This window comes from Dipodomys merriami, unplaced genomic scaffold, assembly GCF_024711535.1.
Source record: "Dipodomys merriami isolate MVZ:Mamm:240054 unplaced genomic scaffold, mDipMer1.0.p SCAF_3, whole genome shotgun sequence".
In the NCBI taxonomy this organism is placed as follows: domain Eukaryota; kingdom Metazoa; phylum Chordata; class Mammalia; order Rodentia; family Heteromyidae; genus Dipodomys; species Dipodomys merriami.
The window spans coordinates 72,828,109-72,850,813 of record NW_027204492.1 but is presented as its reverse complement, the minus strand read 5'-3'; the positions used below and the strand labels follow the sequence as shown (position 1 = coordinate 72,850,813).

Sequence of the window (22,705 nt, the reverse complement as noted above, 5' to 3'; positions counted from 1 at the left end):
AAGGACCTAGCTCAGACAGCAGCTAATGTAGGTATTCCAGTTCAGATTAGGTTAGAGGAAAGATAGATATATATGTGCCCACATGAGCCAACCTAGTATTTTCCACCCTTTTGAGAAAGTTGAACTTGAAAAGAGATTTATTTTTTGTTGATAAGCTTGAGAACTCAAGGCCTGGGAGCTGTTCCTGAGCTTTTTTGCTCAAGGCTACTGCTCTACCATTTTGAGCTAGAGAGCTACTTCTGGTTTTCTGATGGTTAATTGGAGATAAAAGTCTCTCAGACTTTATTGCCTGGGGTGGCTTTGAACTTTGATCCACAGATCTCAGCCTCCTGAGTAGCTAGGATTGCAGGTGTCAGCTGCCAGCACCTGGTTTTGACAGATTTAATGGTGACTGAACCAATGAAGCATAAAATGGGTGGGAAGGGTGTCCAAATCCTCCAGTATAAAAGATAATGATTTAGAGGAGAAGATGCTCTGAACTAGTGTCAGTGGTTCATGCTTGTAATCCTAGCTACTCAAGAGGATGAGATATGAGGATCATGGTTAAAAGCCAGAAGACAGCTGAGGTAAACAAATCCAAGGGAGACTTTTATTTCCAATTAATCGCCAAAAAGCCAGGAGGGGAGCTGTGGCTCAAATACTAGAACTATAGCTTTGAGCAAAAAAAAAGCTAAGGGACAGTGCCTGGCCGTAAATTTAAGCCCAAGAGTGTGTGTGTGTGTGTGTGTGTGTGTGTGTGTGTGTGTGTGTGTGTGTGTGTGTGTGTGTGTGTGTGTGTGTGTGTGTGTGTGTGTGTGTGTGTGTGTGTGTGTGTGTGTGTGTGTGAGAGAGAGAGAGAGAGACAGAGACAGAGACAGAGACAGACACAGAGACAGAGACAGAGAGAGACAGAGACAGACAGAGAGACAGAGACAGAGACAGAGAGACAGAGACAGAGACAGAGCGACAGAGCACTTCCCCAGGATTTAATGGTCAGAATTTAATGGTCAGCAGATTCTTTTCTTTCTTCTTTTCTTTCTTCCTTCCCTTCCCTTTTCCCTTTCCATTTTTTTTTCTTTTGTCGGTGGTGGGGCTTGAACTCTGGGCTCTTCAGCTCAAGGATAGCGCTCTACCACTTGAGCCACAGCACCACTTCCAGTTTTCTGATGGCTAATTGGAGATAAGTTTCATGGACTTTCCTGCCTGGGCTGGCTTTGAACCACGATTCTCAGTTCTCAGCCTCCTGAGTAGCTAGGATTACAGACCTGAGCCAACAGCACCTGGCCTACTTTTCTTTTTGTGCTTGTCCTGGAGCTTGAACTCTGGGCCTGGGCACTGTCCCTGAGCTTTTTGCTCAAGGCTAGTGCTCTACCAGTTGAGCCACAGCTTCACTTCCAGCTGTTTTTTTTTTTTTTCCAGTTCTGGAGTTTGAATGCAGGGCCTGTGCGCTGGCCCTAAGCTGCTTTTTTGCTCAAGACTACCACTGGAGCCATAGCTCCACTTCCAGGTTTTTTTGGTAGTTTATTGGAGAAAAAAGTCCCACAGTCTGTCCTGCCCAGGCTAGCTTTGAACCATGAACCTTAGATCTTAAACTCCTGTGGTCAGAGGATTCTTAAATCTTTGACATATCAACTTAGTCTCAAAGCCACCTTACAGCAGCACCCAGTGCCCCAGAGGAATTTGACTGTATCACTGAACCTTTTTGCCACACCCCTTGTAAAAGCCTGGTTTCTAAGGTTCTTTCCACCGGAAATTATGACAGAAGGAAATGTGTGGGTGGGGAAGGGTAGTGGGTGAGAGGCCTAGGTTCCCGACACAGACTACACCCAGGAAAAGAATTGCAAACGCCATGTTGAAGCCATCACTGCTACTGAAACCCCTCTTACTCCTGCAGCTGCCTCTGCTGGGGGTGGGGCTGAACTCCACAGTCCTCAAGCCTAGTGGGAATGAAGACGCCACAGCTGGTGGGAAATCTGAGGCCAGAAGGGGGTTGGAGAGAGGGAAGCTATGGGGAGGGGTTGTAGAGAAATCTGGTCATTACAACAATGTGGGCAGAATTGGAGAAGAGAGGGAGGGCTAGGGGAAGGGTTCATTGCCTTACACTACTGTTCCTTCATTTCTGTTTTTAATTATATTTATATCTATATATTTGGTGCTGGTCCTGAGGATTGAACTCACGGCCTGGGCACTGTCCCTGAGCTTCTTTTGCTCAAGGCTAGCACTCTACCACTAGAGCCACAGCTCCATTTCTGGATTTGTTTGGTGGTTAATTGGAAATGAGTCTCATGGACTTTTCTGCCATGGCTGGCTTCGAACCATGATCCTCAGCTCTCAGCCTCCTGAGTAGCTAGGATTACGGGTGTGACTCACTTGCATCAAGCTTATTTTTATTATCTTTGTTTTTTGTTATCTCTATTTATAAAAAGGGGTTACCTTTCATGCTCCTTCTTCTTTCTTTTTTTTTCATGCTCCTTCTTCTGACAATTATTTTCTTCTGTTTTCCTCTCCTACTTTATTCTCTCTCCAAGCTAGATCTCTCCTCGAATTCTATGGCTCCTGAATCCCTCAGTGTTTCCACCTTGCCTCTCCCAGAAGTTCAGTGCTTTGTGTTCAATGTGGAGTACATGAATTGCACTTGGAACAGCAGCTCTGAGCCCCAGCCTACCAACCTGACTCTGCATTATTTGTATGTGAAGGGAAGAGGGGGTTGCATAGGGAAGGAAACCAAATGGGGAGGTGAACCAGATGAGAGAAACAGCATGGGGACCAAGAAAGGTGTGTCTCCCAGGCACCCCATTAGTTTCTCATGGGATAAATTATATGTCAGTTCGGACCAGGTGAGGCTAGGGAAGTTTACCCCATGATGCCTCTTCCTTCCAATCTGTCTCTAGGTACAAGAACTCTGATAATAATACCTTCCAGGAGTGTGGCCACTATTTGTTCGCAGAAGACATCACTTCTGGCTGTTGGTTTCAAAAAGAAGAAATCCATCTCTATGAAACATTTGTTGTTCGGCTCCAGGACCCTCAGAAACCCAAGAGATTGGTCACACGGAGGCTGGCACTGCAAAATCTGGGTAATCTGGAAATAAGTGGGAGGCCTGTGGGATGAAAGGTGTGGTGTTCCCCCATTGTTGTACACGTGGAAATGGATGGGGAAAGGAGGAGGCATAAAAGGTGCTACCTTGAAGATCCCCACTTGTGTAGGCCAAGGGAATAACCACACATACACACATATTTCCAGTGATCCCTTGGGCTCCAGAGAATCTAACACTTCACGACCTGAGTGAATCTCAGCTGGAACTGAGGTGGGACAACAGATATTTTGATCACTGTTTACAACACTTGGTGCAGTACCAGAGTGACCAGGATCGTGGCTGGACTGTAAGTGACTTGGGGAAATGGATGTAGTAGCTAAGGCAAAGCAAGTAGGTGAAAGGATGCAGTCAGATAGGAGGACCTGCTAGTTTCTCTTCTGTTCTCTGCCTCCCAGCTTCTCTGACCACCCCTCCCCCACTCCTTTGTCTATCATCACCAGAGTTTTCATTTAGGTTTTCCTGTCCAGATTCTTCCTGACACCAGACAGACAAGGAAACAAAAGAAAGCCATAAGGGGATGGTGGGGAGGGGAGGGGAATCACATGAGTAAAGGAAGCAGTGTGGTTTGAGTGGTTGAGAGAGGAGGGGGAAAACTAACTGGGAGGAACCAGAACCAGTTTTCTTTCTTTCTTTCTTTCTTTCCTTTCTTTCTTTCTTTCTTTCTTTCTTTCTTTCTTTCTTTCTTTCTTTCTTTCTTTCTTTCTTTCTTTCTTTCTTTCTTTCTTTCTTTCTTTCTTTCTTTCTTTCTGTCTTTCTTTCTTTCTGTCTTTCTTTCTTTCTGTCTGTCTGTCTGTCTGTCTGTCTGTCTGTCTGTCTGTCTGTCTTTCTTTCTTTCTTTGTTTTTTTTTTGTCAGTCGTGGGGCTTGAACTCTGGGTCTGGGAGCTGTCCCTCAGCTCTTCAGCTCAAGGCTAGTGCACTACCACTTGAGCTACAGCGCCACTTCTGGTTTTCTGAGTGGTTTATTGGAGATAAGAGTCTCATGGACTTTTCCTGCTAGGACTGGCTTTGAACCACAATCCTGAGATCTCAGCCTCCTGAGTAGCTAGGATTACAGGCATGAGCCACTGGTGCCCGGCCAGAACCAGTTTTATTCAGAACTGGAACAGAACCAGAACTTGGAAAAAGAAGATGATCTTGAATTGTAGGCAGGAATATTCTTTAATTTGTTCTTCTTTTTATACACACTCACCTTTTCTTTGCCTTACCTTTTGTTTCCAAGGAACAAATAGTGGATCGTAGACGGTACTTCTCCCTGCCTAGTGTGGATGGGCAGAAATTGTATACATTCAGAGTTCGGAGCCGCTTTAACCCACTTTGTGGAAGTGCTCAGGTTTGGAGTGAATGGAGCCACCCAATCCACTGGGGAGGCAGTACTTCAAAAGGTAAAGCCAGTCAAATCCATGACTCCAATCACAAACCCCTCAATCAGCCTTTCCATCATCACTGTGTTTTGTTTTATTTCCCTATCCTAAGCCTCCACACTAGATGCCTAGCTCCCCTCCCTAGTCATCCTCTGAGAAGAAGGGTTGGGAGGGTGTGCTATCAGAGTCAGAGAGTAGATTGAGAAATAGGCCAAAGGGTTCTCAAGGGAGATATGGAATGTGTAGGATTTCCCTGCAGCATTCCAGAGAACCTGCATGGTGAAGATGGCCTTGGAACTGGACTGACCTCTTTGATCCTATTCCTTCATCTGTAAAATATAGATAATATTTCTTCCTCTCAGAAGCTGTTGTAAAGATTATAAGTATAGGGAGTATGTTTAGCATGGTGCCTGGTGCCCACGTCGTAGGGGTATCACAAATGTAAGGTCTATTTTCCTTTCTTTTTTTTTTTCCTGTAGAGAATCCTTTGTGGTTTGCATTGAAAGCTTCACTTATCCCCCTTGGCTCTGTGGGAGTGATTATTTGCCTTTTCTTTGTGTATTTTTGGATGGAAAGGTGAGATTTCATGAGCCACCCCCAAATGAGGTGGGGTAGCTGGGGTTATTCCAGGGTTCCCAGAGATAGAGGGCAAGACAGTAAGGAATGATCACCCCCGAAGAGCATGGTGATGGGAGGAAGCCACTGACACAGAAAACAGGGAATTCCTTGGCTTCATATGGAACAGCTGGGAAGGGGGTAATGAAGGAATTTTAACCTATGTGATCTCCCTTTCTCCCCACTCAGGACAATGACTCGAATTCCCACTCTCAAGAACCTAGAGGATCTGGTTACTGAATACCATGGGAACTTTTCGGTGAGAACATTGTCATAAGCATACTGCAGTCTGTAAACTGCCAACTGTTAGCCAGCAAGACTCTGTGTGTGTGTGTGTGTGTGTGTGTGTGTGTGTGTGTGTGTGTGTGTGTGTGTGTGTGTGTGTGTGTTGGGCAGGGGAAACAACAGAGTGAAGGAGGACAGGACCTGTATGTATTGTAAGGATATTGGTTAAATAAGTGTTGGATGGGCTAGGCAGACACACAGAGAAAAAAATTGACTATAGATATGCAAAGCCCATGGAAATAGTGGTATCGGGGCTCAGGAGTATGAGTGACCCTTCTATAATCATAATGCTTGCAGACAGTGTGAGAGATTCTTTGGCACAGAGCCTGAGTCTTTTGCTCCCTTTTTCCTAATTGACCTCTGACCTTGAGATATCTGTTTTTAGGCCTGGAGTGGTGTGTCTAAAGGACTGGCGGAGAGTCTGCAGCCAGACTACAGTGAACGGTTCTACCATGTCAGTGAGATCCCCCCAAAAGGAGGAGTCTTAGTGGAGGGGCCTGGGGGCTCCCCCTGCAGCCAACATAGCCTCTACTGGCCCCCCTCCCATGTTATACCCTGAAGCCTGAGCTTCTATCTCCAGCTAGAACCCCAGGGTCCTGTAGCCCTAAATTATATTAACTTCCCCTCACCCATCCTACCTCCCTCTCTGGCTAAATTTGATTTTTTTTGATGGTACTGGAGATTCAACCCAGAGCCTCCCACTTGAGCCATGTACCCAGCCCTTATTGTAAATTTTATACCCCAAATGTGATTGCACCTTAATTAGATATCACCCTACTTAGGTACTGTTCCTTTACTCTGTACAAGTTTCTTATCTCCCCCAGTCTAGCCCTTCCTTTTACAAGATTCTTTCTCCCTCCATCCCTTCATCACCCTCTTCCACCTAACCCTGAATTTGGCCTACCCCCGATTGTTCCTGAATCATTAAGAAATAAAGTTGCTCTTGCTAATCATCAAGAATGTCTGTTGTGGGGGTGGGAGGCAGGGGAAAAGTGGGGTATCATTAGTGTGGGAGGCATTGTGAGGGTGGGGAAAAAAGAGCATTAGAGCCATGTTGTACAAGCTACTTTTTCTACATTTGTATTACAAATTAACTGACTAGAAGAGTAATGCTCTAGAAATTTATTTTTCTCCCGTTAGTTTCTGCATTCATTCCAGGAGTCAGTTTAGAGTTAGATTTGCCATTTTGCCCCTATTCCCAGCAAATTTTTAAACTTCAGCCTACTGCCTCTGTCCTTATCATTACTCCAACTTTCTACCACATACACCACTTCTGACTTCATAATGCTTCATATGCAGCCTCAGGCCCCACCCCTAGGGATGGTGGTTATCCACAACTGCCAATAAGTTTTCTTCTGGCTGCCCAGTCTGGGTTTCTTCAACCTATGAGATCCATCTGACCCTCCAGTCCCCAACCGGATGGGCCCCTTTGGTTGTTCAGGGCCTGTAGAAGACATTCCTTCCACATGACTCATCAGGGGGCTCTCTGAAGACGGAGATGATCTTGAAAAATATGTTTATAGTCATCAAACATGGAGGTGAGGAGCAGAATATAACTGGTATATGAGTATGGGCATGGGGAGGGCTGAGGCAGAGATGACTCAGATGATATAATACCTCATCCCTTCTCTTCTCAGATAATCAGGAATTTTTGGTCAACACCAATTGTTCTATCCTCCTGTTGCTCCATTATATTCGCACTAAAATGGGGTTACGGAAAACAGGTGAGGAATTTGGGGGAGAGGATTAGTAACCAAGGGGGGAAAAAACCAACCAGGGTCATCACCTCTTGTCTCCAAACCCTCCTTCTGATAAGAAGGGAGTTCCTTCCTCATATCTCGGAAGCTTTCTTCAACCCACCCTATGATCACTGGCCCTTTTTGCTCTCACTCTCTGTCCTTAACTGCCCCAATTATCCTGTGGCCTCCCTCTAGACACCATCGATTTGTGTGATGAATCAGGAACTTTGAAGCTGCTTTTCCTGTCGAAGACCCCTACAGAATATGCCAGCAAATTCCTTACAGTTCGAAACACCTACTACGTTTGTAAGGTGGAGCGTGGGGCTCCAGGTACAAAATTGGGAATGTTTCCCAGAGACAGAACCAGGTCTCCAAGATGGGTCAGAAACATTGTTCTGTCTGTCTGTCTGTCTGTCTGTCTGTCTGTCTCTGTCTGTCTCTGTCTCTATCTCTGCCTCTCTCTGTGATAGGACCTGAACTCAGGGCTTTGAACTCTCAATTGGCTTTTTCACTAATGGCTGGCACTCTACCACTTGAGCCACATCTCCATTCTGGCATAAGCCACTGGTGCCCACAATTTTTTAAAAAATGAGACATTCTTTGTGGGCTCTTGTGGCTTATGCCTGTAATCCTAGCTACTCAGGAGGCTGAGATCTGAGGATCATGGTTTGAAGCCACCCGGGGCAGGAAAGTCCATGAGACTTAGATCTCCAATTAAACACTAAAAAAGTTGGAAGTGGAACTGTAGCTCAAGTTGTAGAACACTAGCTTTGAGCCAAAGAAGCTCAGAGACAGTGCCCAGACCCCGAGTTCAAGCCCCAGGATGGGCAAAAAAAAAAAAAAAAAAAAAGAGAGATACTCTTCACTAGCACTTAGAAGACTGAGGCAGGAGGATCCTGAATTTGAGGATAGTCTATGCTATATAATGAAACAAACAAATTAACAAATCAAATAAGAAAAACGATCCCCCCTCAGATGTATAAGTAAACTAGAGCATACTAAACCAGATATCCCAATTGTCCGTATCTAGTCAGTCTAATTTTGAAAGTACACTGCCTGTGGACTGGCATAACTTAAGTGATAAGAGTACTTGTCTAACATGTTTGAGGCCCTGAGTTGCATCCCCAGTACTGGAACAAAAAAAAAAAAAAGCAAGAAACAAAGAAGAAAGAAAAGAAAGAGGAAAAAGGGCACTGCATCAATGAAAATGGATTAAGTTCATGAATCCTATGTCCCCCCTGGAGTCCATTATTCACCTTTGGGTTCAAAGTGAAGGGGAGGAAATAAGGTACACTAGCTCCAGGTAGTGTTTAGTTTTAAAAGCTCTGAAATCTTGGGCTTCAGTAGGGTGGAGTCTGGGTAACAAAGGGAGGACTGGGGATATCATACTGTTATGTTCACAGGAACCAGAATTGAGAATTCCTACAAAGTTGTTGTGCCTCTCCTGAAGCATCCGGAACTTGAGCTGCTTGGTAAGGAGTGTGATGGGGTAAGGAAGAACATGGAGAGTATTGTACATAGCTACATGATAGACAACACAGGCCAGTACTTGGGAGGCTAAGAAGGCAGGAGGATTGTGAATCTGATGTCAGTCTGGACTACCTAAAACAAGAGTATCTGAAAGAAAAACAGAATGGAAAAAAGGCAGGAATAAATCAAGAGAAATTAAGAAATTAAGAAAGGAAAGAATGAAACAAAATATAGGATAGGTGGGATCATGGGAGCCTTAGACAGTTAGGAGGGTCTAGGTCCACTGTGGGGAGGATGGGTAGTTTAAACCATGTGTCCCGATTTTTCTGCCATCTTCTCTGTATAGCCATAATTTCTACCTAATGCCAAGTTACTCCAATTGATTGTTTGAAATATGGGAGGGTCAAGATGGGGAAGATGTCTCTTCCTCAGAGCACTGGGGGCCTCTTCCTGTTCTCAGAGGCTCTTCGAACACAATGTGACATACTGGAGAAGAGCCGATTAAAGATGCTTAGAGCCTTGGAAGCCAAGAAACTAGCTGCCGCTGAATCTTCCACAAACGTCTCAGGAAGACTCCTCAAAGGCAGCACATCCCAGCACTTTTCTCTCAGCCAGCAAAAGGTACCTCTACCGGGTTCCCCAGGCTAAATTTTCTTACAGAATCCCACTTGTATACCCAAGATGTACCTCTAACCCTTTTGCTTCTTCCTTTGACATTTTAGAGATTATCCAAGCAGGATCTCTTTGTTAATTCACTTACTTTCCCTTTCTAGTCCAAGATAGTGCGGACTGATGAAGATGGGACTCCTCTCCCACGTAGACCAATCCTTAAGAACAGATCAGACTTTGGCAGGAAGGATCGACATCGTTGAATTAATGAAGTGACCAAGTAAGTGCAGCAAATTCAGATATGAAATTACATTTTAAAAACTGTCCAAGCCGGGCGCTGGTGGCTCACGCCTGTAATCCTAGCTATTCGGGAGGCTAAGATCTGAGGATCACGGTTCAAAGCCAGCCTGGGCAGGAAAGTCCGTGAGACTCTTATCTCCAATAAACCACTAGAAAACCGGAAGTGGCGCTGTGGCTCAAGTGGTAGAGCGCTAGCCTTGAGCTGAAGAGCTGAGGGACAGCGCCCAATCCCCGAGTTCAAGCCCCACAACGGACAACAAAACTGTCCAAGCAGGACCTCTTTGTAAATTGACTTGCTTTCCCTTTCTAGTCCAAGATAGTGCGGGCTGATGAAAATGGGTCTCCTCTCCCACCCAGATCAATCCTTAAGACCAGAACAGACTTTGATAGGTTGGAGAGACTTCGCTAAGTTAATAAAGTGACCAAGTAAGAGCAGCAACTTCGGGTATGAAATTCTTGGAATTTAACATGAAGTTCCTTTTTTCCATTAAGACTCCTTCTCCCAAAATCCACACAAAGGCTCAAGTAGGCCCCAGGCACCAGGGAGGCTCTGGGTGAACAGGAGAACGAAGGGACCAGGCTGAAGCCAGAACATGGGTGGGGGTGAGGCAAAGGCTGTGAAGTCTAGTACAATGAGCCTTTGAGGGCCAGAGTAGGGGGTGGGGTCTTCTCAAACCAGACTACCTCCCCTAGAGAGGCCTATCTAGCAGCCGCCTAACTCCTGCTGGGGTTAGGTGTCCCTCCCCCACCACACTCCACTACCTCCCAAGCTGAAATTCCCCGCCCTGCTACCTCGCTGCCTCAGGGCAGTCCCTCCCCAGCCGCCCTTCAACCAACTGCCCTTCGCCTTTCCTCCCCATCCTCCCCCTAAGCTGAGAGGGGCAGCAAGGCAGCAGAAACCAGAGCTGGTTATAGACATTTATTGAATTTATTCATTTATTGATTTGACACACTTCCCCACTCCAATCTAGCACATGATACAATCTGGGTAGGCCAGGCGCTGACACAGGAAATGATGGGAACCCACAGCAGGGGTGGGGGAGGGGACAATGCAAAGGGCACTGGGGGAGGGGCTGCCTCGGGGACTGGGGTGGAAGAGCCCCAGATGGCCTCCCTGGCAGGTGCTAGTAAACCTGATCCACATTCCCCCCATCCCTGCTCATTTCCCAGACCCTCAGCCAAAGCTCCCCACCTCCCCCTTTCCAGTTCTCCTCCTCCCCCCAACTGCCTGCCACCACACAGGCTTCCACATAACCTCTGTAGTCAGGGAAGGGGAAGAAGGGCAGAGACAGCTGTCAGGGGCCTGAACAGGGAGGTCTCTGTACCTAACTTTAATACTCTAAATCCTTTCCTCCTCTTCTTCCCTTCCCCCTCAGGCCCAGAGCTAATTCTAGGCCTTCAATGCACTCTTCCCTAGTAGCACTAACCTGCATTGGGTTATACAAGAATGTGGCTGCACCTCAATACCACACTTTTCTAGGCACAAATTCACAGAATGCAGGGTATTGTCTTAGGGAAACTCCAACTCATTTATGCAAAGACCTTTTTCTAGACCTGGTCCAAATAGGAGCTCTTCCCCAAGTTCACTATTGCTTCCCACCTCTTCCCTCATGTCCCATCTCCCTTAATATTGTCTGTAGTGTTTGTATCACATCATTTAATTATGACAAAGCCTTCAGAAAAAGAAAATCTCTCCATCACTAACAACTTGCCACTTAAAAAAAATCTTGATATTTGTGTTTATATTTCTTTAAAAGTTTATAAAAGCCTTTCCATTATCTGCAGCCTTCCAAAAGTAATTTGGCCAGGTGAGCTATTCCAGTGCTCAGACCTTGGCCCTTCTAAGGTCCCACATTCCCCCCAACCCACCCCCCCACTGGCCTAAGGGGCCACTGCATAAAAATCCCAGGCTCTACCTAGCCTGGCTCAGCTCAGATTATGACTCTCTACAGAAAGAAAGGAAAGAGAGAGAGAAAGAGAAAGAAAGAGAAAAAAAAATAATCCTGCTCCTAAAGGCAGGGGTAAGGCCACTGGTGACTTCACATTTCCAACAGCATTGCTGGTTCCTGCTACAAAAGCCTAGGGGGTACAAATGGGGGAAGCAGAGAATGGCTCCTGAGAAAGGGCCATAATTACCCCCTAATTGGCACAGTGAGAATAAACCCTCTTCCATTTCTCCCTCCCATATCCCTCCCTCCACACTTCCCATATGGTGCAGTTTATCTTTATAATTTTTTCAACACCTGTGTGTGTGTATGTGTGTGTGTGACCAGACCCCACCCTAGCTCTAATGCAGGGTCCCAAATTCCTGGGGAGGGCTCAAGGGAAAAAAAACTGCATATGGACACGCCTGGCTCCACCTATGAAGCAGAGGGCAAAGCTTCCGGCTGTGACTCAAGGATCTGTGGGAAAAAATAGAGAACAAGGTAAGAGGAGATTCACATGGGACAGGCTCATGTCCCACCACCATCCAGAGTCACATCAAGAAAAACAGTTTCCTTTCCTCCCTCCCCTCCCAATTCTGTGCTATCTAAGGCCTCATTCGAAACTGGACTGCTTTAATGTGACATCCTCCCTTCAATTCCTCAGGAGTTCTGACCACCCCCTTGTTCTCTCTCCTAGGCTCAGATCATGGAATTAGGAGCGGATGTGGCTTTGGGAATGCTATAGTGATGGTGGGGGGTGGGGTGGGCTGCTGTACCTGGCTCAAAGTTGAAATCTAGTCCTTCACCCCCATCCATGAGGTCACTGATGATGTTATCCATGTCACACTCCAGGTTCTCCATATACATATCGAGATCGAGATCTTGAGGCATTCGGTCTTGGCTTGCAGCTTCAGTAGGTGTGAGTAAAGGAGTTCCCAGGGCCTTGGGGATGGGAGCACCTGCCATGACTGGAGGTGGTGCCATCATAGAAAGGCTGGGAACGAGACTGCTGGGGCCTGGAGCCTCTAGGGGTTTGGGACATAGGCCAACTCCTGAGGCCATCTTGCTGGAGGAAGGCATACCCCCCAGCAACAGAAGTGTGGGAGCCTGGGATAGAATGGGATCAACCTGGGTCATGAGGACATCAGCAGGGGGTGGTGGTGTATCAGAGGTGAGCAGGGCCTCTAGAGACTGAGAGCCTGAGAAGCACCCTTCTGCTGACAGGGACCCCTCTGCCGGGCCAAAGAGAGAGGCGCCATAGGTGTGTAAGGGGCCACTAACCCCAGGATGCTGCAAAGGGAAGCCAGAGAGACTGCCCCGAGACAGCAAGGAATGGGGGGATGTGAGATTGAGCCCATCCAGAAGCTCAAGATCTTCATTTAGTGTGGGAGGGAGGCCTCCTGCATAGCTGCTGACTGAAGCTGGCACTTCTTCTTCTGCTAGCACTTCAGACTCTGGCCTCATGGGAGACAGCCGGGTGCTGACGGTGCTAGCATTGGAACTGCTTCGTGGACGGAAGGTGGTCCACATGTCAGCTTCTTCACGATTTCGAGAGCAAGGACTACCTGACCACTTGGCAAAATGGCCCATGGGGCTCCTTGGAGTGGCACCTTCAGGTGGAACTGGTAGCACAGATGGTTTCTTCTTGGGGGCTTTGCTGCGGCCCCGGAGTAGCTTGCTACTGCTATCCATGGAAGCAGCCCGGCGGCGAGGTGCCTTGCCACTCTTGCCTCCCTCAGGGTTCAGCATCCACCAGGAGCTCTTGCCGGTGGCCTCATTGTGAACCTTGATGAACTTGCTGTGCAAGGACAGGTTGTGGCGGATAGAGTTCTAGAGAGGGCAGAAACAGCAGGAAAGGGGCATGAGGCAGGTATGTAAGAGAAGGTGACTAGCCAAAGTCTAAGGAGAGGCCAGGATACAGCAGGGGTATTCTTGGAAACTCAAAGGAAAGTCAATGGTGGTTCACCTCTGTAAGTATAACTACTCAGGAGGCTGGAATTTGAGGATCAAGGTTCAAAGTCAGCCCAAGAAAGTCTGTAAGACTCTTACTGCCAAAAAGCTGAACATGGAGCTCTGGCAGGGCCCAAGTAGTTAAAGTATCCATCTTGAGTGAAATAGCTAAGGGATGGTACCCAGGCCCTGTGTTCCAGCTCCAGTATGTGTACATACACACACACACACACACACACACACACACACACACACACACACACACACACACACACACACACACACACACACACACACACACACACACACACACACACACACACACACCCCTCAGGGGTGGGGGGAGAGAAAGGGAAAAAAAAGGGGGAGGGAAGAGACCATACTCAGTTCCCAAATCCTGGGGTATATGGGCATGGAGAAACAGTACTCCTAACTCAGCATGAACTACTGTTGATATGGGAATGAAAATGGTTGCATAGCTCTACTCCTTTCCTTGAGTGCAGGCTTGGGTGGAGATTATAGGACTGTGCTCGTATCAGCCCAGAATTGACCCCTGTCCTGAACCTCTTCTCTGAATAGGCTGAGGGGCTGGAGCCTTGTACAGCTTGTACTCCACTCCCCACTGGGCATTCAGGCAGCCCAACTAGCTCTGCAGAAGGTTCCTCCCCACCCCCATTCCCCACCTCTGCTGAATCCCAGTTTTATTTCTGCCAACAGGATACAAATCCTCCACACATTTCATGAGATACAATTTATCTCTCCCTTTCTTGCCTGAAGAAGATGTTCTCTCTCTAGATTCCACTACAGTCCAAGCTTAAATCTGACCTCTTTTGTATTGTAATTGCTTGTCTTGACAAATTTCTTTTTTTTTTTTTTTTTTTTTGGGTCCGGTGGTGGGGCCTGAACTCTGGGCCTAAGCGCTGTCCCTCAGCTCTTCAGCTCAAGGCTAGTGCTCTACCACTTGAGCCACAGCGCCACTTCTGGCTTTTTTCTTTTTGCTTATGTGGTGCTGAGGAATTGAACCCAGGGCCTCAGGCATGCAAGGCAAGTGCTCTACCACTGAGCCAAATTCCCAGCCCCTGTCTTGACAAATTTCTTGCACAGTATTTTCGATTGATTCTACATTAATTTTACCCAAGCTATGTGGTATGGTTTATAGTTCATATAGTTAGTCTCATTAAGTGTAAGCATGAAGGGAAAGGACAGTTCTATAGTCCCCAACAGTGCCCCCTTGGAGTAAGCCCACAGCACATCAAGCTTACAGTGCATGATCAATATATGTTGCCCGATTGGTGGGTGGCCTAGGGTGACTATGCTGTGGCTCCATTTTGAGGCTCTGTCAGCTCTAGAGTGCTGTGGGTATTGCACCATTCCTCCTTCACTAGCCACACTAGGAATACCTTTTCTTCCAGGGACCCAGAGAAAAAGACAGATCAGCAAGCACTTCAACCTGTAGTGTGGATTATTTCCACTGCAAGCTGTAGGGTAGTTACACCAATTTTACCCATCTTCCTTTCCTTCCCTATTTCTTCTTCTTTTTTTTTTTTGGTCGGTCGTGGGGCTTGAACTCTGGGCTTGGGTGCTGTCCCTCAGCTCTTCAGCTCAAGGCGAGCACTCTACCTCTTGAGCCACTTCTGGTTTTCTAGTGCTTTATTAGAGATAAGAGTGTCACGGACTTTCCTTGCCCGGGTGGCTTTGAACCGTGATCCTCAGATCTCAGCCTCCTGAGTAGTTAGGATTACAGACGTGAGCCACTGGTGCCCAGCCCCTTCCCTACTTATTTCCCTGTACTTTCCTCCCATTTCTCAGGAATTTGTGCATAATCTCTCTCTACCTTTAGGGACATTTGATCCTCTACATAGATTGTTCTTTAGTTAAGAAACTAAGGGAGAGGCAAAAAGTGCTTGGAGCCAGTAATAGATTGAAGCTCTGGACAGTCAGAAACAACTCGTGTCTCTGCATAGTGCTTTCAGATAAGCAGACCCTTTGCCTAGGGAGCATAGCTTGAGAAGCTACTTGTGCCCAGGCTATATAACTCTTTATCACCCTGATAAGGTTGCATCAATGCTTGTAGCTCCATCAAGAAATCACACTTGTCCATCCAGCCTGAGTTCTTAGTAACTGACGACAGTTGAGGTGACTTCTGACACCATGAGTTTCCCCTTCCTTATTCTCAATCTTTGGGTCTACTGGCTTTTTTCTTTGTGGTACTTGTATGTCAAACCTAGGACTGAGCATGCTACACAAAAGCATGCCATCCAAGTGCTTTACCACTGAGCTCTACTCCCATTCACAACCTCTCTTCTTGAGGCTTTAGAGCAATCCAAGCCGGAGAGGTTGGTTCCCTAAGAACCTGCAATTCTTAGGTGTTGGGGGGGGGGGGGAATGCGGTTAGCTGCTAATTGTTCCCTAACACACCTAACCTAAGCTTTCTGGTTCTAAGTGAGTGCCGCCCCCTGGTGGGGTGGGAGTGATTTTGGCATAGCACCAGGGAAGCCAACTCAGGCATGAAACCTCTGGGAGAGGTGTGTGTATGTGTGTGGGGGGCGGCTTCACAAGTCCTAGGCCCAGCTTCATTTATTTCTGCAATCATTTCATTGGATGTGCTCTCTTTAGATAAGTAAAATTTCTAGTGAGACCAGTTCAAGCCTTCATTCTAATTGGAGGCAGGTTTCCTAATCTTACTGTCTGTGCCTTACTTTCTTCATATCTAAATTGTGGAATCTTAGAATTGCTGTGGAGATTAATAAAATTAAGGCAATTTAGATGATTTCATAAATTACAAAGCCCCATGTAACTGTAAATCATAAAGAGGGGCCATACTCCCACAACATAACTAACAACTCCTAGTTATTTCTTCTGCCCTGGAAAATCAACCTAGGAAAAAAGAAAAACAGCTGGGTAGGCTGAGTCCGAGGAGTGGAGCTCTCTTTATGAGCTGAGACTGTGGCGTGGCAGTCTACCCAGAAATAGTGCCAAGGGTCTCAGCTGTCCTGTCTTATGTTCTGTCCAGCCCCTACACATACTGCAAATTTGATCCCTCAAATGCTGATACTTAAAAGGAAGACCCTCTGCTCATTCTGCCCTCAGCATTTTGTTGTATGCTAACCACACCACCTACCAAAGTACAAGGCATTCTTATGAGTTGAAGCTCCCTAATTTTGTCTTTAGTTATTGATTTCTCTTGACTGAGTTTTTCAGAGGATCTTTTTTTTTTTTGGTTCGGTCACGGGGCCTGAACTCTGGGCCTGGGCGCTGTCCCTCAGCTCTTCAGCTCAAGGCTAGCACTCTACCACTTGAGCCACAACACCACTTCCAGCTTTTTTTTTCTTTTTGCTTATGTGGTGCTGAGGAATTGAACCCAGGGCCTCATGCATGCAAGGCAAGCGCTCTACCACTGAGCCACCTTCTCAGCCCCTTTCAGAGGATCTTGTAAGATCTTTTCCCACTTTTATTTGCAGAAGGCCAAGGAAACTCCCAACCTGTGTTCTAAAATGAAAGCCCTACCTCCTTTTTCACGAGTAATATTCCTCGAAAGTAAATCAAGACTCTTCCTCAAGGCTTGGATTGCCCTACAAGGGAGAGTCTCTTGGTAATTAAGAGGGTAAACGGAGACAGCCACCCACAGCTCTTTTTCTCCATGATGCAAAAAATCAACTACTTTCCCTATGAACATCACTTTAAAAAAATCTTTTGCTTCTACCCTTCATCTTGGGTAGAAGAATTATACAAGAACCGTACCTCTACGCTGAGTTATTCGAAGGCAAGCAGAGAATCCAAGTAATCACACAGGAATGGGAGAAAAGGTGTTGGGGTGGGAGGTGGGGGAGGAGAAGCAGCTAGGTTCAAGCAAGGAATCCACAGCTCCTGCTGTGCGTAAGATAAAGACTTCTCTGTGGGAATAAGTGTTTGGGGAAGCCCAAGCCAAAGTGCTGGGAGTGCTGAGCAGCGAGCAGCAGAATTCAATTTTCTCCGGGACTGGGACAGTATCTTATTCATCTGCGATCCTCCAGCATCAAGCTCGGAGTGAGTGTGGCATATACTATGTACTAAGTAAATGTTTGCCTAACTGAAGATTGAAGGTGGATCTCTAAGGCTTCTCAAAGGAGTGAGGGCAATAAAGGGAGTCCTGGAGTAGAAGTATGGAGAGGGAGAAAGGGCCCAGATGTAGATGGTGTTGGGATGAAAGTAAGGGGGTCATTATTACCTTCCATCCTGCTGAGCTGTTGCTGTCACCCTTGTCCTTGAAGTAGGGCACAGTGCGGACCATCCACTCATAGATCTGGGCGAGTGTCAGCCGCTTCTCCGGGGCGCTTTCAATGGCTTGGCTGATGAGTTCTGCATATGACTGATTTCCCCAGGCATTCCGGCGGGAGCCTCCCTTCCGAGGACCTGTTACAGCCCCCAGGATCCCCGGCTGGGGGCCCCCTGCCGGCTCTGGGAGCTGGGAGGGCAACAGGATCGGTTCGGAGTGCCCCTCCGTGTGTACCGTTTCTCCCAGACCTGGCTCCACCTCGGACGGTTCAGGCGGCTCGTTAGCGAGCTCTGGTCTAGGAAGGGGCCAGGTGCAGGAGCGGGGACGGCTCTGGGGTTCGAAGTCGGGATCGAGGTCTATGATCGCGGCAGCCTCTGTGGCTGATTTCGTATTGCCTGGATCCATACGTGGAGCTGAACCTCAGCAGTTGGGCGTTCAGAGGAGTCTGCCACAGTCCCTCACCATGCCTCCCCTCACGGGGGAAGCACCGAGGGTCAGAAGGCACATTCCCCTCTAGTCCTCAAAGTCAAGAACTTCTCTCTAGTGCCAAGACGCTAGCCCCCAACAGTTCTCTGATCCCTTTCCCGACTGCAGCTTGCAGCCTCTAAGCTCTTCCTCGACACACCACCTGTAACCTCCACCTAGCGAAGACACTTTCTGCAACCTCTCACTCAGCTTCCTGCTCTTTTAAACCTGAGGCACGGTATCCCCTCATACATTGCGCTCCCATCACCGAACGTCTTTTCAGCCGCAGTTCCCACCCCCTTTAAGTTGCTGCCCCCCGGACACTCCTCCCAAATTTCCTCCACCCGGATCACTGCCCTCCCCCACGCCCCGCTCCCCCGCGTCACTCGCCCCTCCCCTGACTCTCCCTCCCCCCTCCTCTTCCCTTCCCGTCCCGCGTAACAGGGTCAAGGTTCTCGCGCTCCCAGCCTCCCTGATTCCCGCACCGAAGCCCCTATCCGACCCCCCCCACCCCCCGCCCCCCGGGTTTCCCTTTTGTTTTGCTCCAAGCAGCAGCCCCCGCCTGACGTCTCTGTTTACCACTCGCTGGGGCAGCCATCTGCGCACGCGCCTAGAGAGCCAGTTGGGAAACCGAGTTCTTCAGTCGTGCCACTCTGGTCCGTCTTGAAGACTACATCTCCCGTCCTACCTCACGACCAGGAGTCCAAGACCAGCGGCTGGAGACGGCGTGGCAGGATATGGGGAGGTGGAACTTTAATTATTAGAGGTCGTCGCGGACTATTTTTTCTTTTGTTAAAAATCATTTTTTACCCACCTCTCTTTCCACCCACTCCCTTATGATTCTGGATCGCCTAGGACATTGTGTTGACGGATTCCAGACCTTTCCCTCCCTTTGGTTAAGAAAGCAAAAAGAAAAGAAAACATGTTGTCCTTACAAAAAGCAGAAGCCTAGAGGCAAGAAGCAAGGAATTAACTGGAAAATAGAAACTGCACGTTTGGGAGGTGGATGTGGGTGCTGGTGCGTTGGATGTGGGCGCTGGTGCGTTGGATGTGGGCGCTGGTGCAATATAAACCAAGCTTTGTTGATGGAGGTAGTCCCCCCACCCCCACACTCGACCCCTCTGACCCCTCTTCGCTCTCCACGTGAGCCGATCTCTTAGTCTCTCACTTAGTTTCCCTCACCAAATGTACTGACCTCTCCTTAAATACTGATATTCTCCCTGTTCCTATCCTCAAACGGCTTCACTTCTCATTCAACAGGTCCCCAACTGAACTTTTTATCAGTTTCTGCACCCACACTCCTTTCCTTTTGCTACTTTTAATCTATGAATTTAGTTGTTGCTTTTCCTGGTCTCGAGAGATGCCCTTAACCTTCACCACTCTTTCTCCTAACTTGCTATACTTCCAAAATCCAGTTGAAGACATTGCTTATAAATGGATTTAAATAGCTATTTATTTATTTATTTTCTGTGTCGGTACTGGGGCTTGCATTCTGCCTGGCTAGTCTTTTCGGGACTTATTTCTGGTCATCTACCAGTTGAGCCACACCTCCAATCCACAATATATCTTAATTCTACCTTCTGTCATCAATCTTTTCCCCACTACAGTTTATATTCCATGCTGCCAACAAAGCTACCTTTCTAAGAAACACACCTACTAATTACAGCTAAATTTATGGAGCTCCTATTGTATGTCAGTCAATGTGCTAATTATTTTGCCTGTATTAACTCATTTATTTCTTACCTCAAATCTGAAGGTAGTTGTGGTAACTACCTTTTTTATTTGTTGGCTTGAACTCTGGGCCTGGACACTGTCTCTCAGCTCTTCAGCTCAAAGCTACCGGTGCTTGATCCACAGTGCCACTTCTGGCTTTTTCTGTTTATGTGGTGCTGAGGAATCAAACCCAGGGCCTCTACTGGCATTTTTATGGATGAATAATCTAAACATATTCAGAGATCAAGCAACAGGAGAACTGGGAACTGTCACATGTGATCATTTAATTTCCCTGTTCTGATTTTGTCCATTGCCTATGTGATGAAATTCAGGGTGCTTGCTACTGGCTAATGCCTGTAATCCTAGCTACTCAGGAAGCGAGATATGAGGATCATGGATTAAAGCCCATCTGGGCAGGCAAATCTGAGATACTCTTATCTCCAGTTTAACACACACACACACACACACACACACACACACACACACACACACACAGCTGGAAGTGAAGCTGTGGTTCAACTGGTATGGGGCCAGACTTGATTAAAAAAAAAAGGCTAAGGGACATTGCCTATGCCTGGTCTTGATTTCAAAGCCCAGTATGGCCCCAAACCCCCCACAAGCCAGGTGATAGTGACTCACACTCCGGAGGTGATAACTGAAGATTGCAGTTTGAAGCCAGCCCAGGCAGGAAAGTCCATGAGATTTTTATTTCCACTAAACTACCAAAAAGTGGAGCCATAGTTCAATTGGTAGAGCTAGATTTGAGCAAAAAGAGCTCAGCAACAGTGCCCAAGCCCTGAGTTCAAGCCCCAGAACCAGCACGCGCGCGCGCACACACACACACACACACACACACACACACACACACACACACACACACACACACACACACACACACACACACCCCTACACACACAAATCCCTGCACAAAGCCAACCAATCAGACAACCAAACAAACAAATCCTAATAACTCCCTGACAAAACTGTTCAGCTTCATGTCACTTTACACTTTTCCCTCTTCACCTTTCCCTGATACACTATATTCTAAGTAGTCATTGTTTCCCATGTTCTCCTCCCCCCACCCCAAAATACCACGCCCTTTTAGTAGCTTTTTCTCTGCTTCATGAGATGCCATCGCTCTTGTCATCCCCTCCTCAAATCTCTTATTTTGAAAAACTCCCATTTAGTGTTCCCTGTTTCCCTTAGTTACAGTCAGATGTCCCTTTTCCAATGTGCCTCAGGCAGGCTCATGTTAGATAGCTGCATACCATATTTGTTTACTTGTCTGTCTCTCCCAGCAAAATGAGAGCTCCTTGAGGGAAGAGACAAGTTTTATGTATTTCTGTGACCTCTGCTCTTAGTCTCATAATACACAGGAAATGCTGGTTGAATGAATGAATGAATGGTTATTACACTCACATAACAACCTTTTTGTGCCACTCCTCAGCCTTGAACTCAGGGCCTGGGTGCTATCCCCAATCTTCTTTTGTTCAAGGCTAGTAGTCTACCACTTGAGTCACAGCTCCATTTCTGGCTTTTTTTGGTAGTATACTGGAGATAAAGTCTCTCAGAATGTCCTTACCAGGCTGCCTTTGAACCACAGTCCTCAGATCTCAGCCTTCTGAGTAGCGAAGGATTAGGTGTAAGTTGCTGGTACCCACCTTCATTGAACAACTTTTAAATAAATGCTGCTCTACTTGGTGTTTTCTTGCTAGACAACAAGCTTCTGGAGCAAGTTTGTCTATCATTTGAAATATTGCTTGGCACTTGTTCTGTGGAAAGACATCCATGAAACCAGGATTTAAAACACATTGAGATTTAAAGTGATACTGACCTGCTCATTAAAAATAACCATCTTGATTTTCCATAGTCTTTGTCCTTTGACTCCAATATGGCAATTTTCCTTTACTGGCCACCTAGATGATGTACAGAAGATCATATACAACTCTATCTGAGCTCCATGTTAGAGAGGTGGGACATGGTTGTTTTCAATGCCTGTAAACATCTGCATATACTCTTTCCTATTGCAACCCAGCCTAGAGCACCTGCTAAGTGCTTCATGAGTGGTGAATTTGGTAGAGGAGAGAGTCTGGTGGGCACTAAGTACCAAAGAGCTCTATTCTAATTGAAACAGGTGTGGTGGCAGATCGTGTACAGTTGCTGAGACAGGAGAAATGATAGGGTGGGGCAGGCACCTGTCCTAGCTTGAGTTATAGCTTGTATTGTCACCCTTTGTGCTTTTGTTTGAAAAGACCCACCTCTCCACTAACTCATGTCCATCATCTCCTTAAATTTCGAATTCAAAGCTCAAAATCTGTGTATTCTTGGAAAATTTCCTGACTAGCCTAACCTGAAGGATCACTATGCCCTTTGCACCTCCTGAACCTCTATGAACTTGGTTTTTATTCTTTAATTTTGTGCTTATGCTTGCATGGCTTTTCATTTCATAAAGGCATGTTTTCTCCCCTACTGGATTGCAAACTCTGTCATCAATCAACAGATGTTTGTGGAGACTTCATAAGATAAATGTATATCTTGAAACCTTGGACAGATAAAAATGATCATACACCAGGAAACCAGATGTTTAAGTAATAGTGAGCAACACCACTGGTGGGAGGAAAAAAAAGAAAACAGAACCCATGATGTAAAAAGCTAGAAAGGTCAAGATAATTCACCTCATTTCTGTAGGAATGTTAGAATATATATCAGTCAAGAAGCATAGTCAGCCTCACACCTGTAAACCTAGCTATTCAAGAGGCTGAGATCTGAGGATTGTGGGTCAATGCCAGACTTGGCAAAAAAGTCTACCAGACTCTTACTGCCAATTAACCATCAAAACGTTGGAAGTGAAGCTGTGGCTCATTGGTAGAGTGCCAGTCTGAGAAATAAAGTTAAGGGGGACAAGCCACAGTGCTTGCATTAAAAAATAAAATAACCCCCC

General features: G+C 46.8%; 3 protein-coding genes across 3 annotated transcripts; 2 read left to right on the top strand and 1 right to left on the bottom strand.

The window, feature by feature from the left end:
* Positions 1–1,775: 1,775 nt before the first annotated feature.
* Positions 1,776–6,298, top strand: Il2rg (interleukin 2 receptor subunit gamma). The gene is given in 9 exon segments (XM_070040282.1): positions 1,776–1,943; positions 2,512–2,665; positions 2,871–3,055; positions 3,223–3,362; positions 4,297–4,459; positions 4,918–5,014; positions 5,243–5,312; positions 5,724–5,879; positions 5,882–6,298. Coding segments are annotated over 9 exon segments (1,155 nt in total). The 5' UTR covers positions 1,776–1,828; the 3' UTR covers positions 5,957–6,298.
* Positions 6,299–6,681: 383 nt separating this feature from the next.
* Positions 6,682–9,883, top strand: CUNHXorf65 (chromosome unknown CXorf65 homolog). Its single transcript, XM_070039127.1, has 7 exons — positions 6,682–6,876; positions 6,976–7,062; positions 7,273–7,407; positions 8,481–8,549; positions 9,008–9,168; positions 9,321–9,436; positions 9,767–9,883. Exons 1-6 carry the CDS (start codon positions 6,837–6,839, stop codon positions 9,417–9,419), a joined length of 591 nt encoding a protein of 196 aa, XP_069895228.1. The 5' UTR covers positions 6,682–6,836; the 3' UTR covers positions 9,420–9,436; positions 9,767–9,883.
* A 483-nt stretch (positions 9,884–10,366) lies between these two features.
* On the bottom strand, positions 10,367–18,384 carry Foxo4 (forkhead box O4). The gene is made up of 3 exons (XM_070040281.1): positions 17,539–18,384; positions 12,158–13,211; positions 10,367–11,858 (listed from the first exon to the last, which is right to left on the bottom strand). The coding sequence occupies exons 1-3, from the start codon at positions 17,989–17,991 to the stop codon at positions 11,851–11,853; spliced, it is 1,515 nt and encodes a 504-aa protein (XP_069896382.1). The 5' UTR covers positions 17,992–18,384; the 3' UTR covers positions 10,367–11,850.
* Between the last annotated feature and the right edge of the window lie 4,321 nt (positions 18,385–22,705).

Excerpts from the sequence above, each read along its gene's own strand:
- Foxo4 (XM_070040281.1), bottom strand. The coding sequence starts at position 17,991 with ATGGATCCAGGCAATACGAAATCAGCCACAGAGGCTGCCGCGATCATA. Across the intron at positions 13,212-17,538 it reads ACAGCTCAGCAGGATGGAAG|AACTCTATCCGCCACAACCT; the intron begins GTAATAATGACC and ends TGCCCTCTCTAG.
- CUNHXorf65 (XM_070039127.1), top strand. The coding sequence starts at position 6,837 with ATGATCTTGAAAAATATGTTTATAGTCATCAAACATGGAG. Across the intron at positions 6,877-6,975 it reads TATAGTCATCAAACATGGAG|ATAATCAGGAATTTTTGGTC; the intron begins GTGAGGAGCAGA and ends TTCTCTTCTCAG. Across the intron at positions 8,550-9,007 it reads TCCGGAACTTGAGCTGCTTG|AGGCTCTTCGAACACAATGT; the intron begins GTAAGGAGTGTG and ends TCCTGTTCTCAG.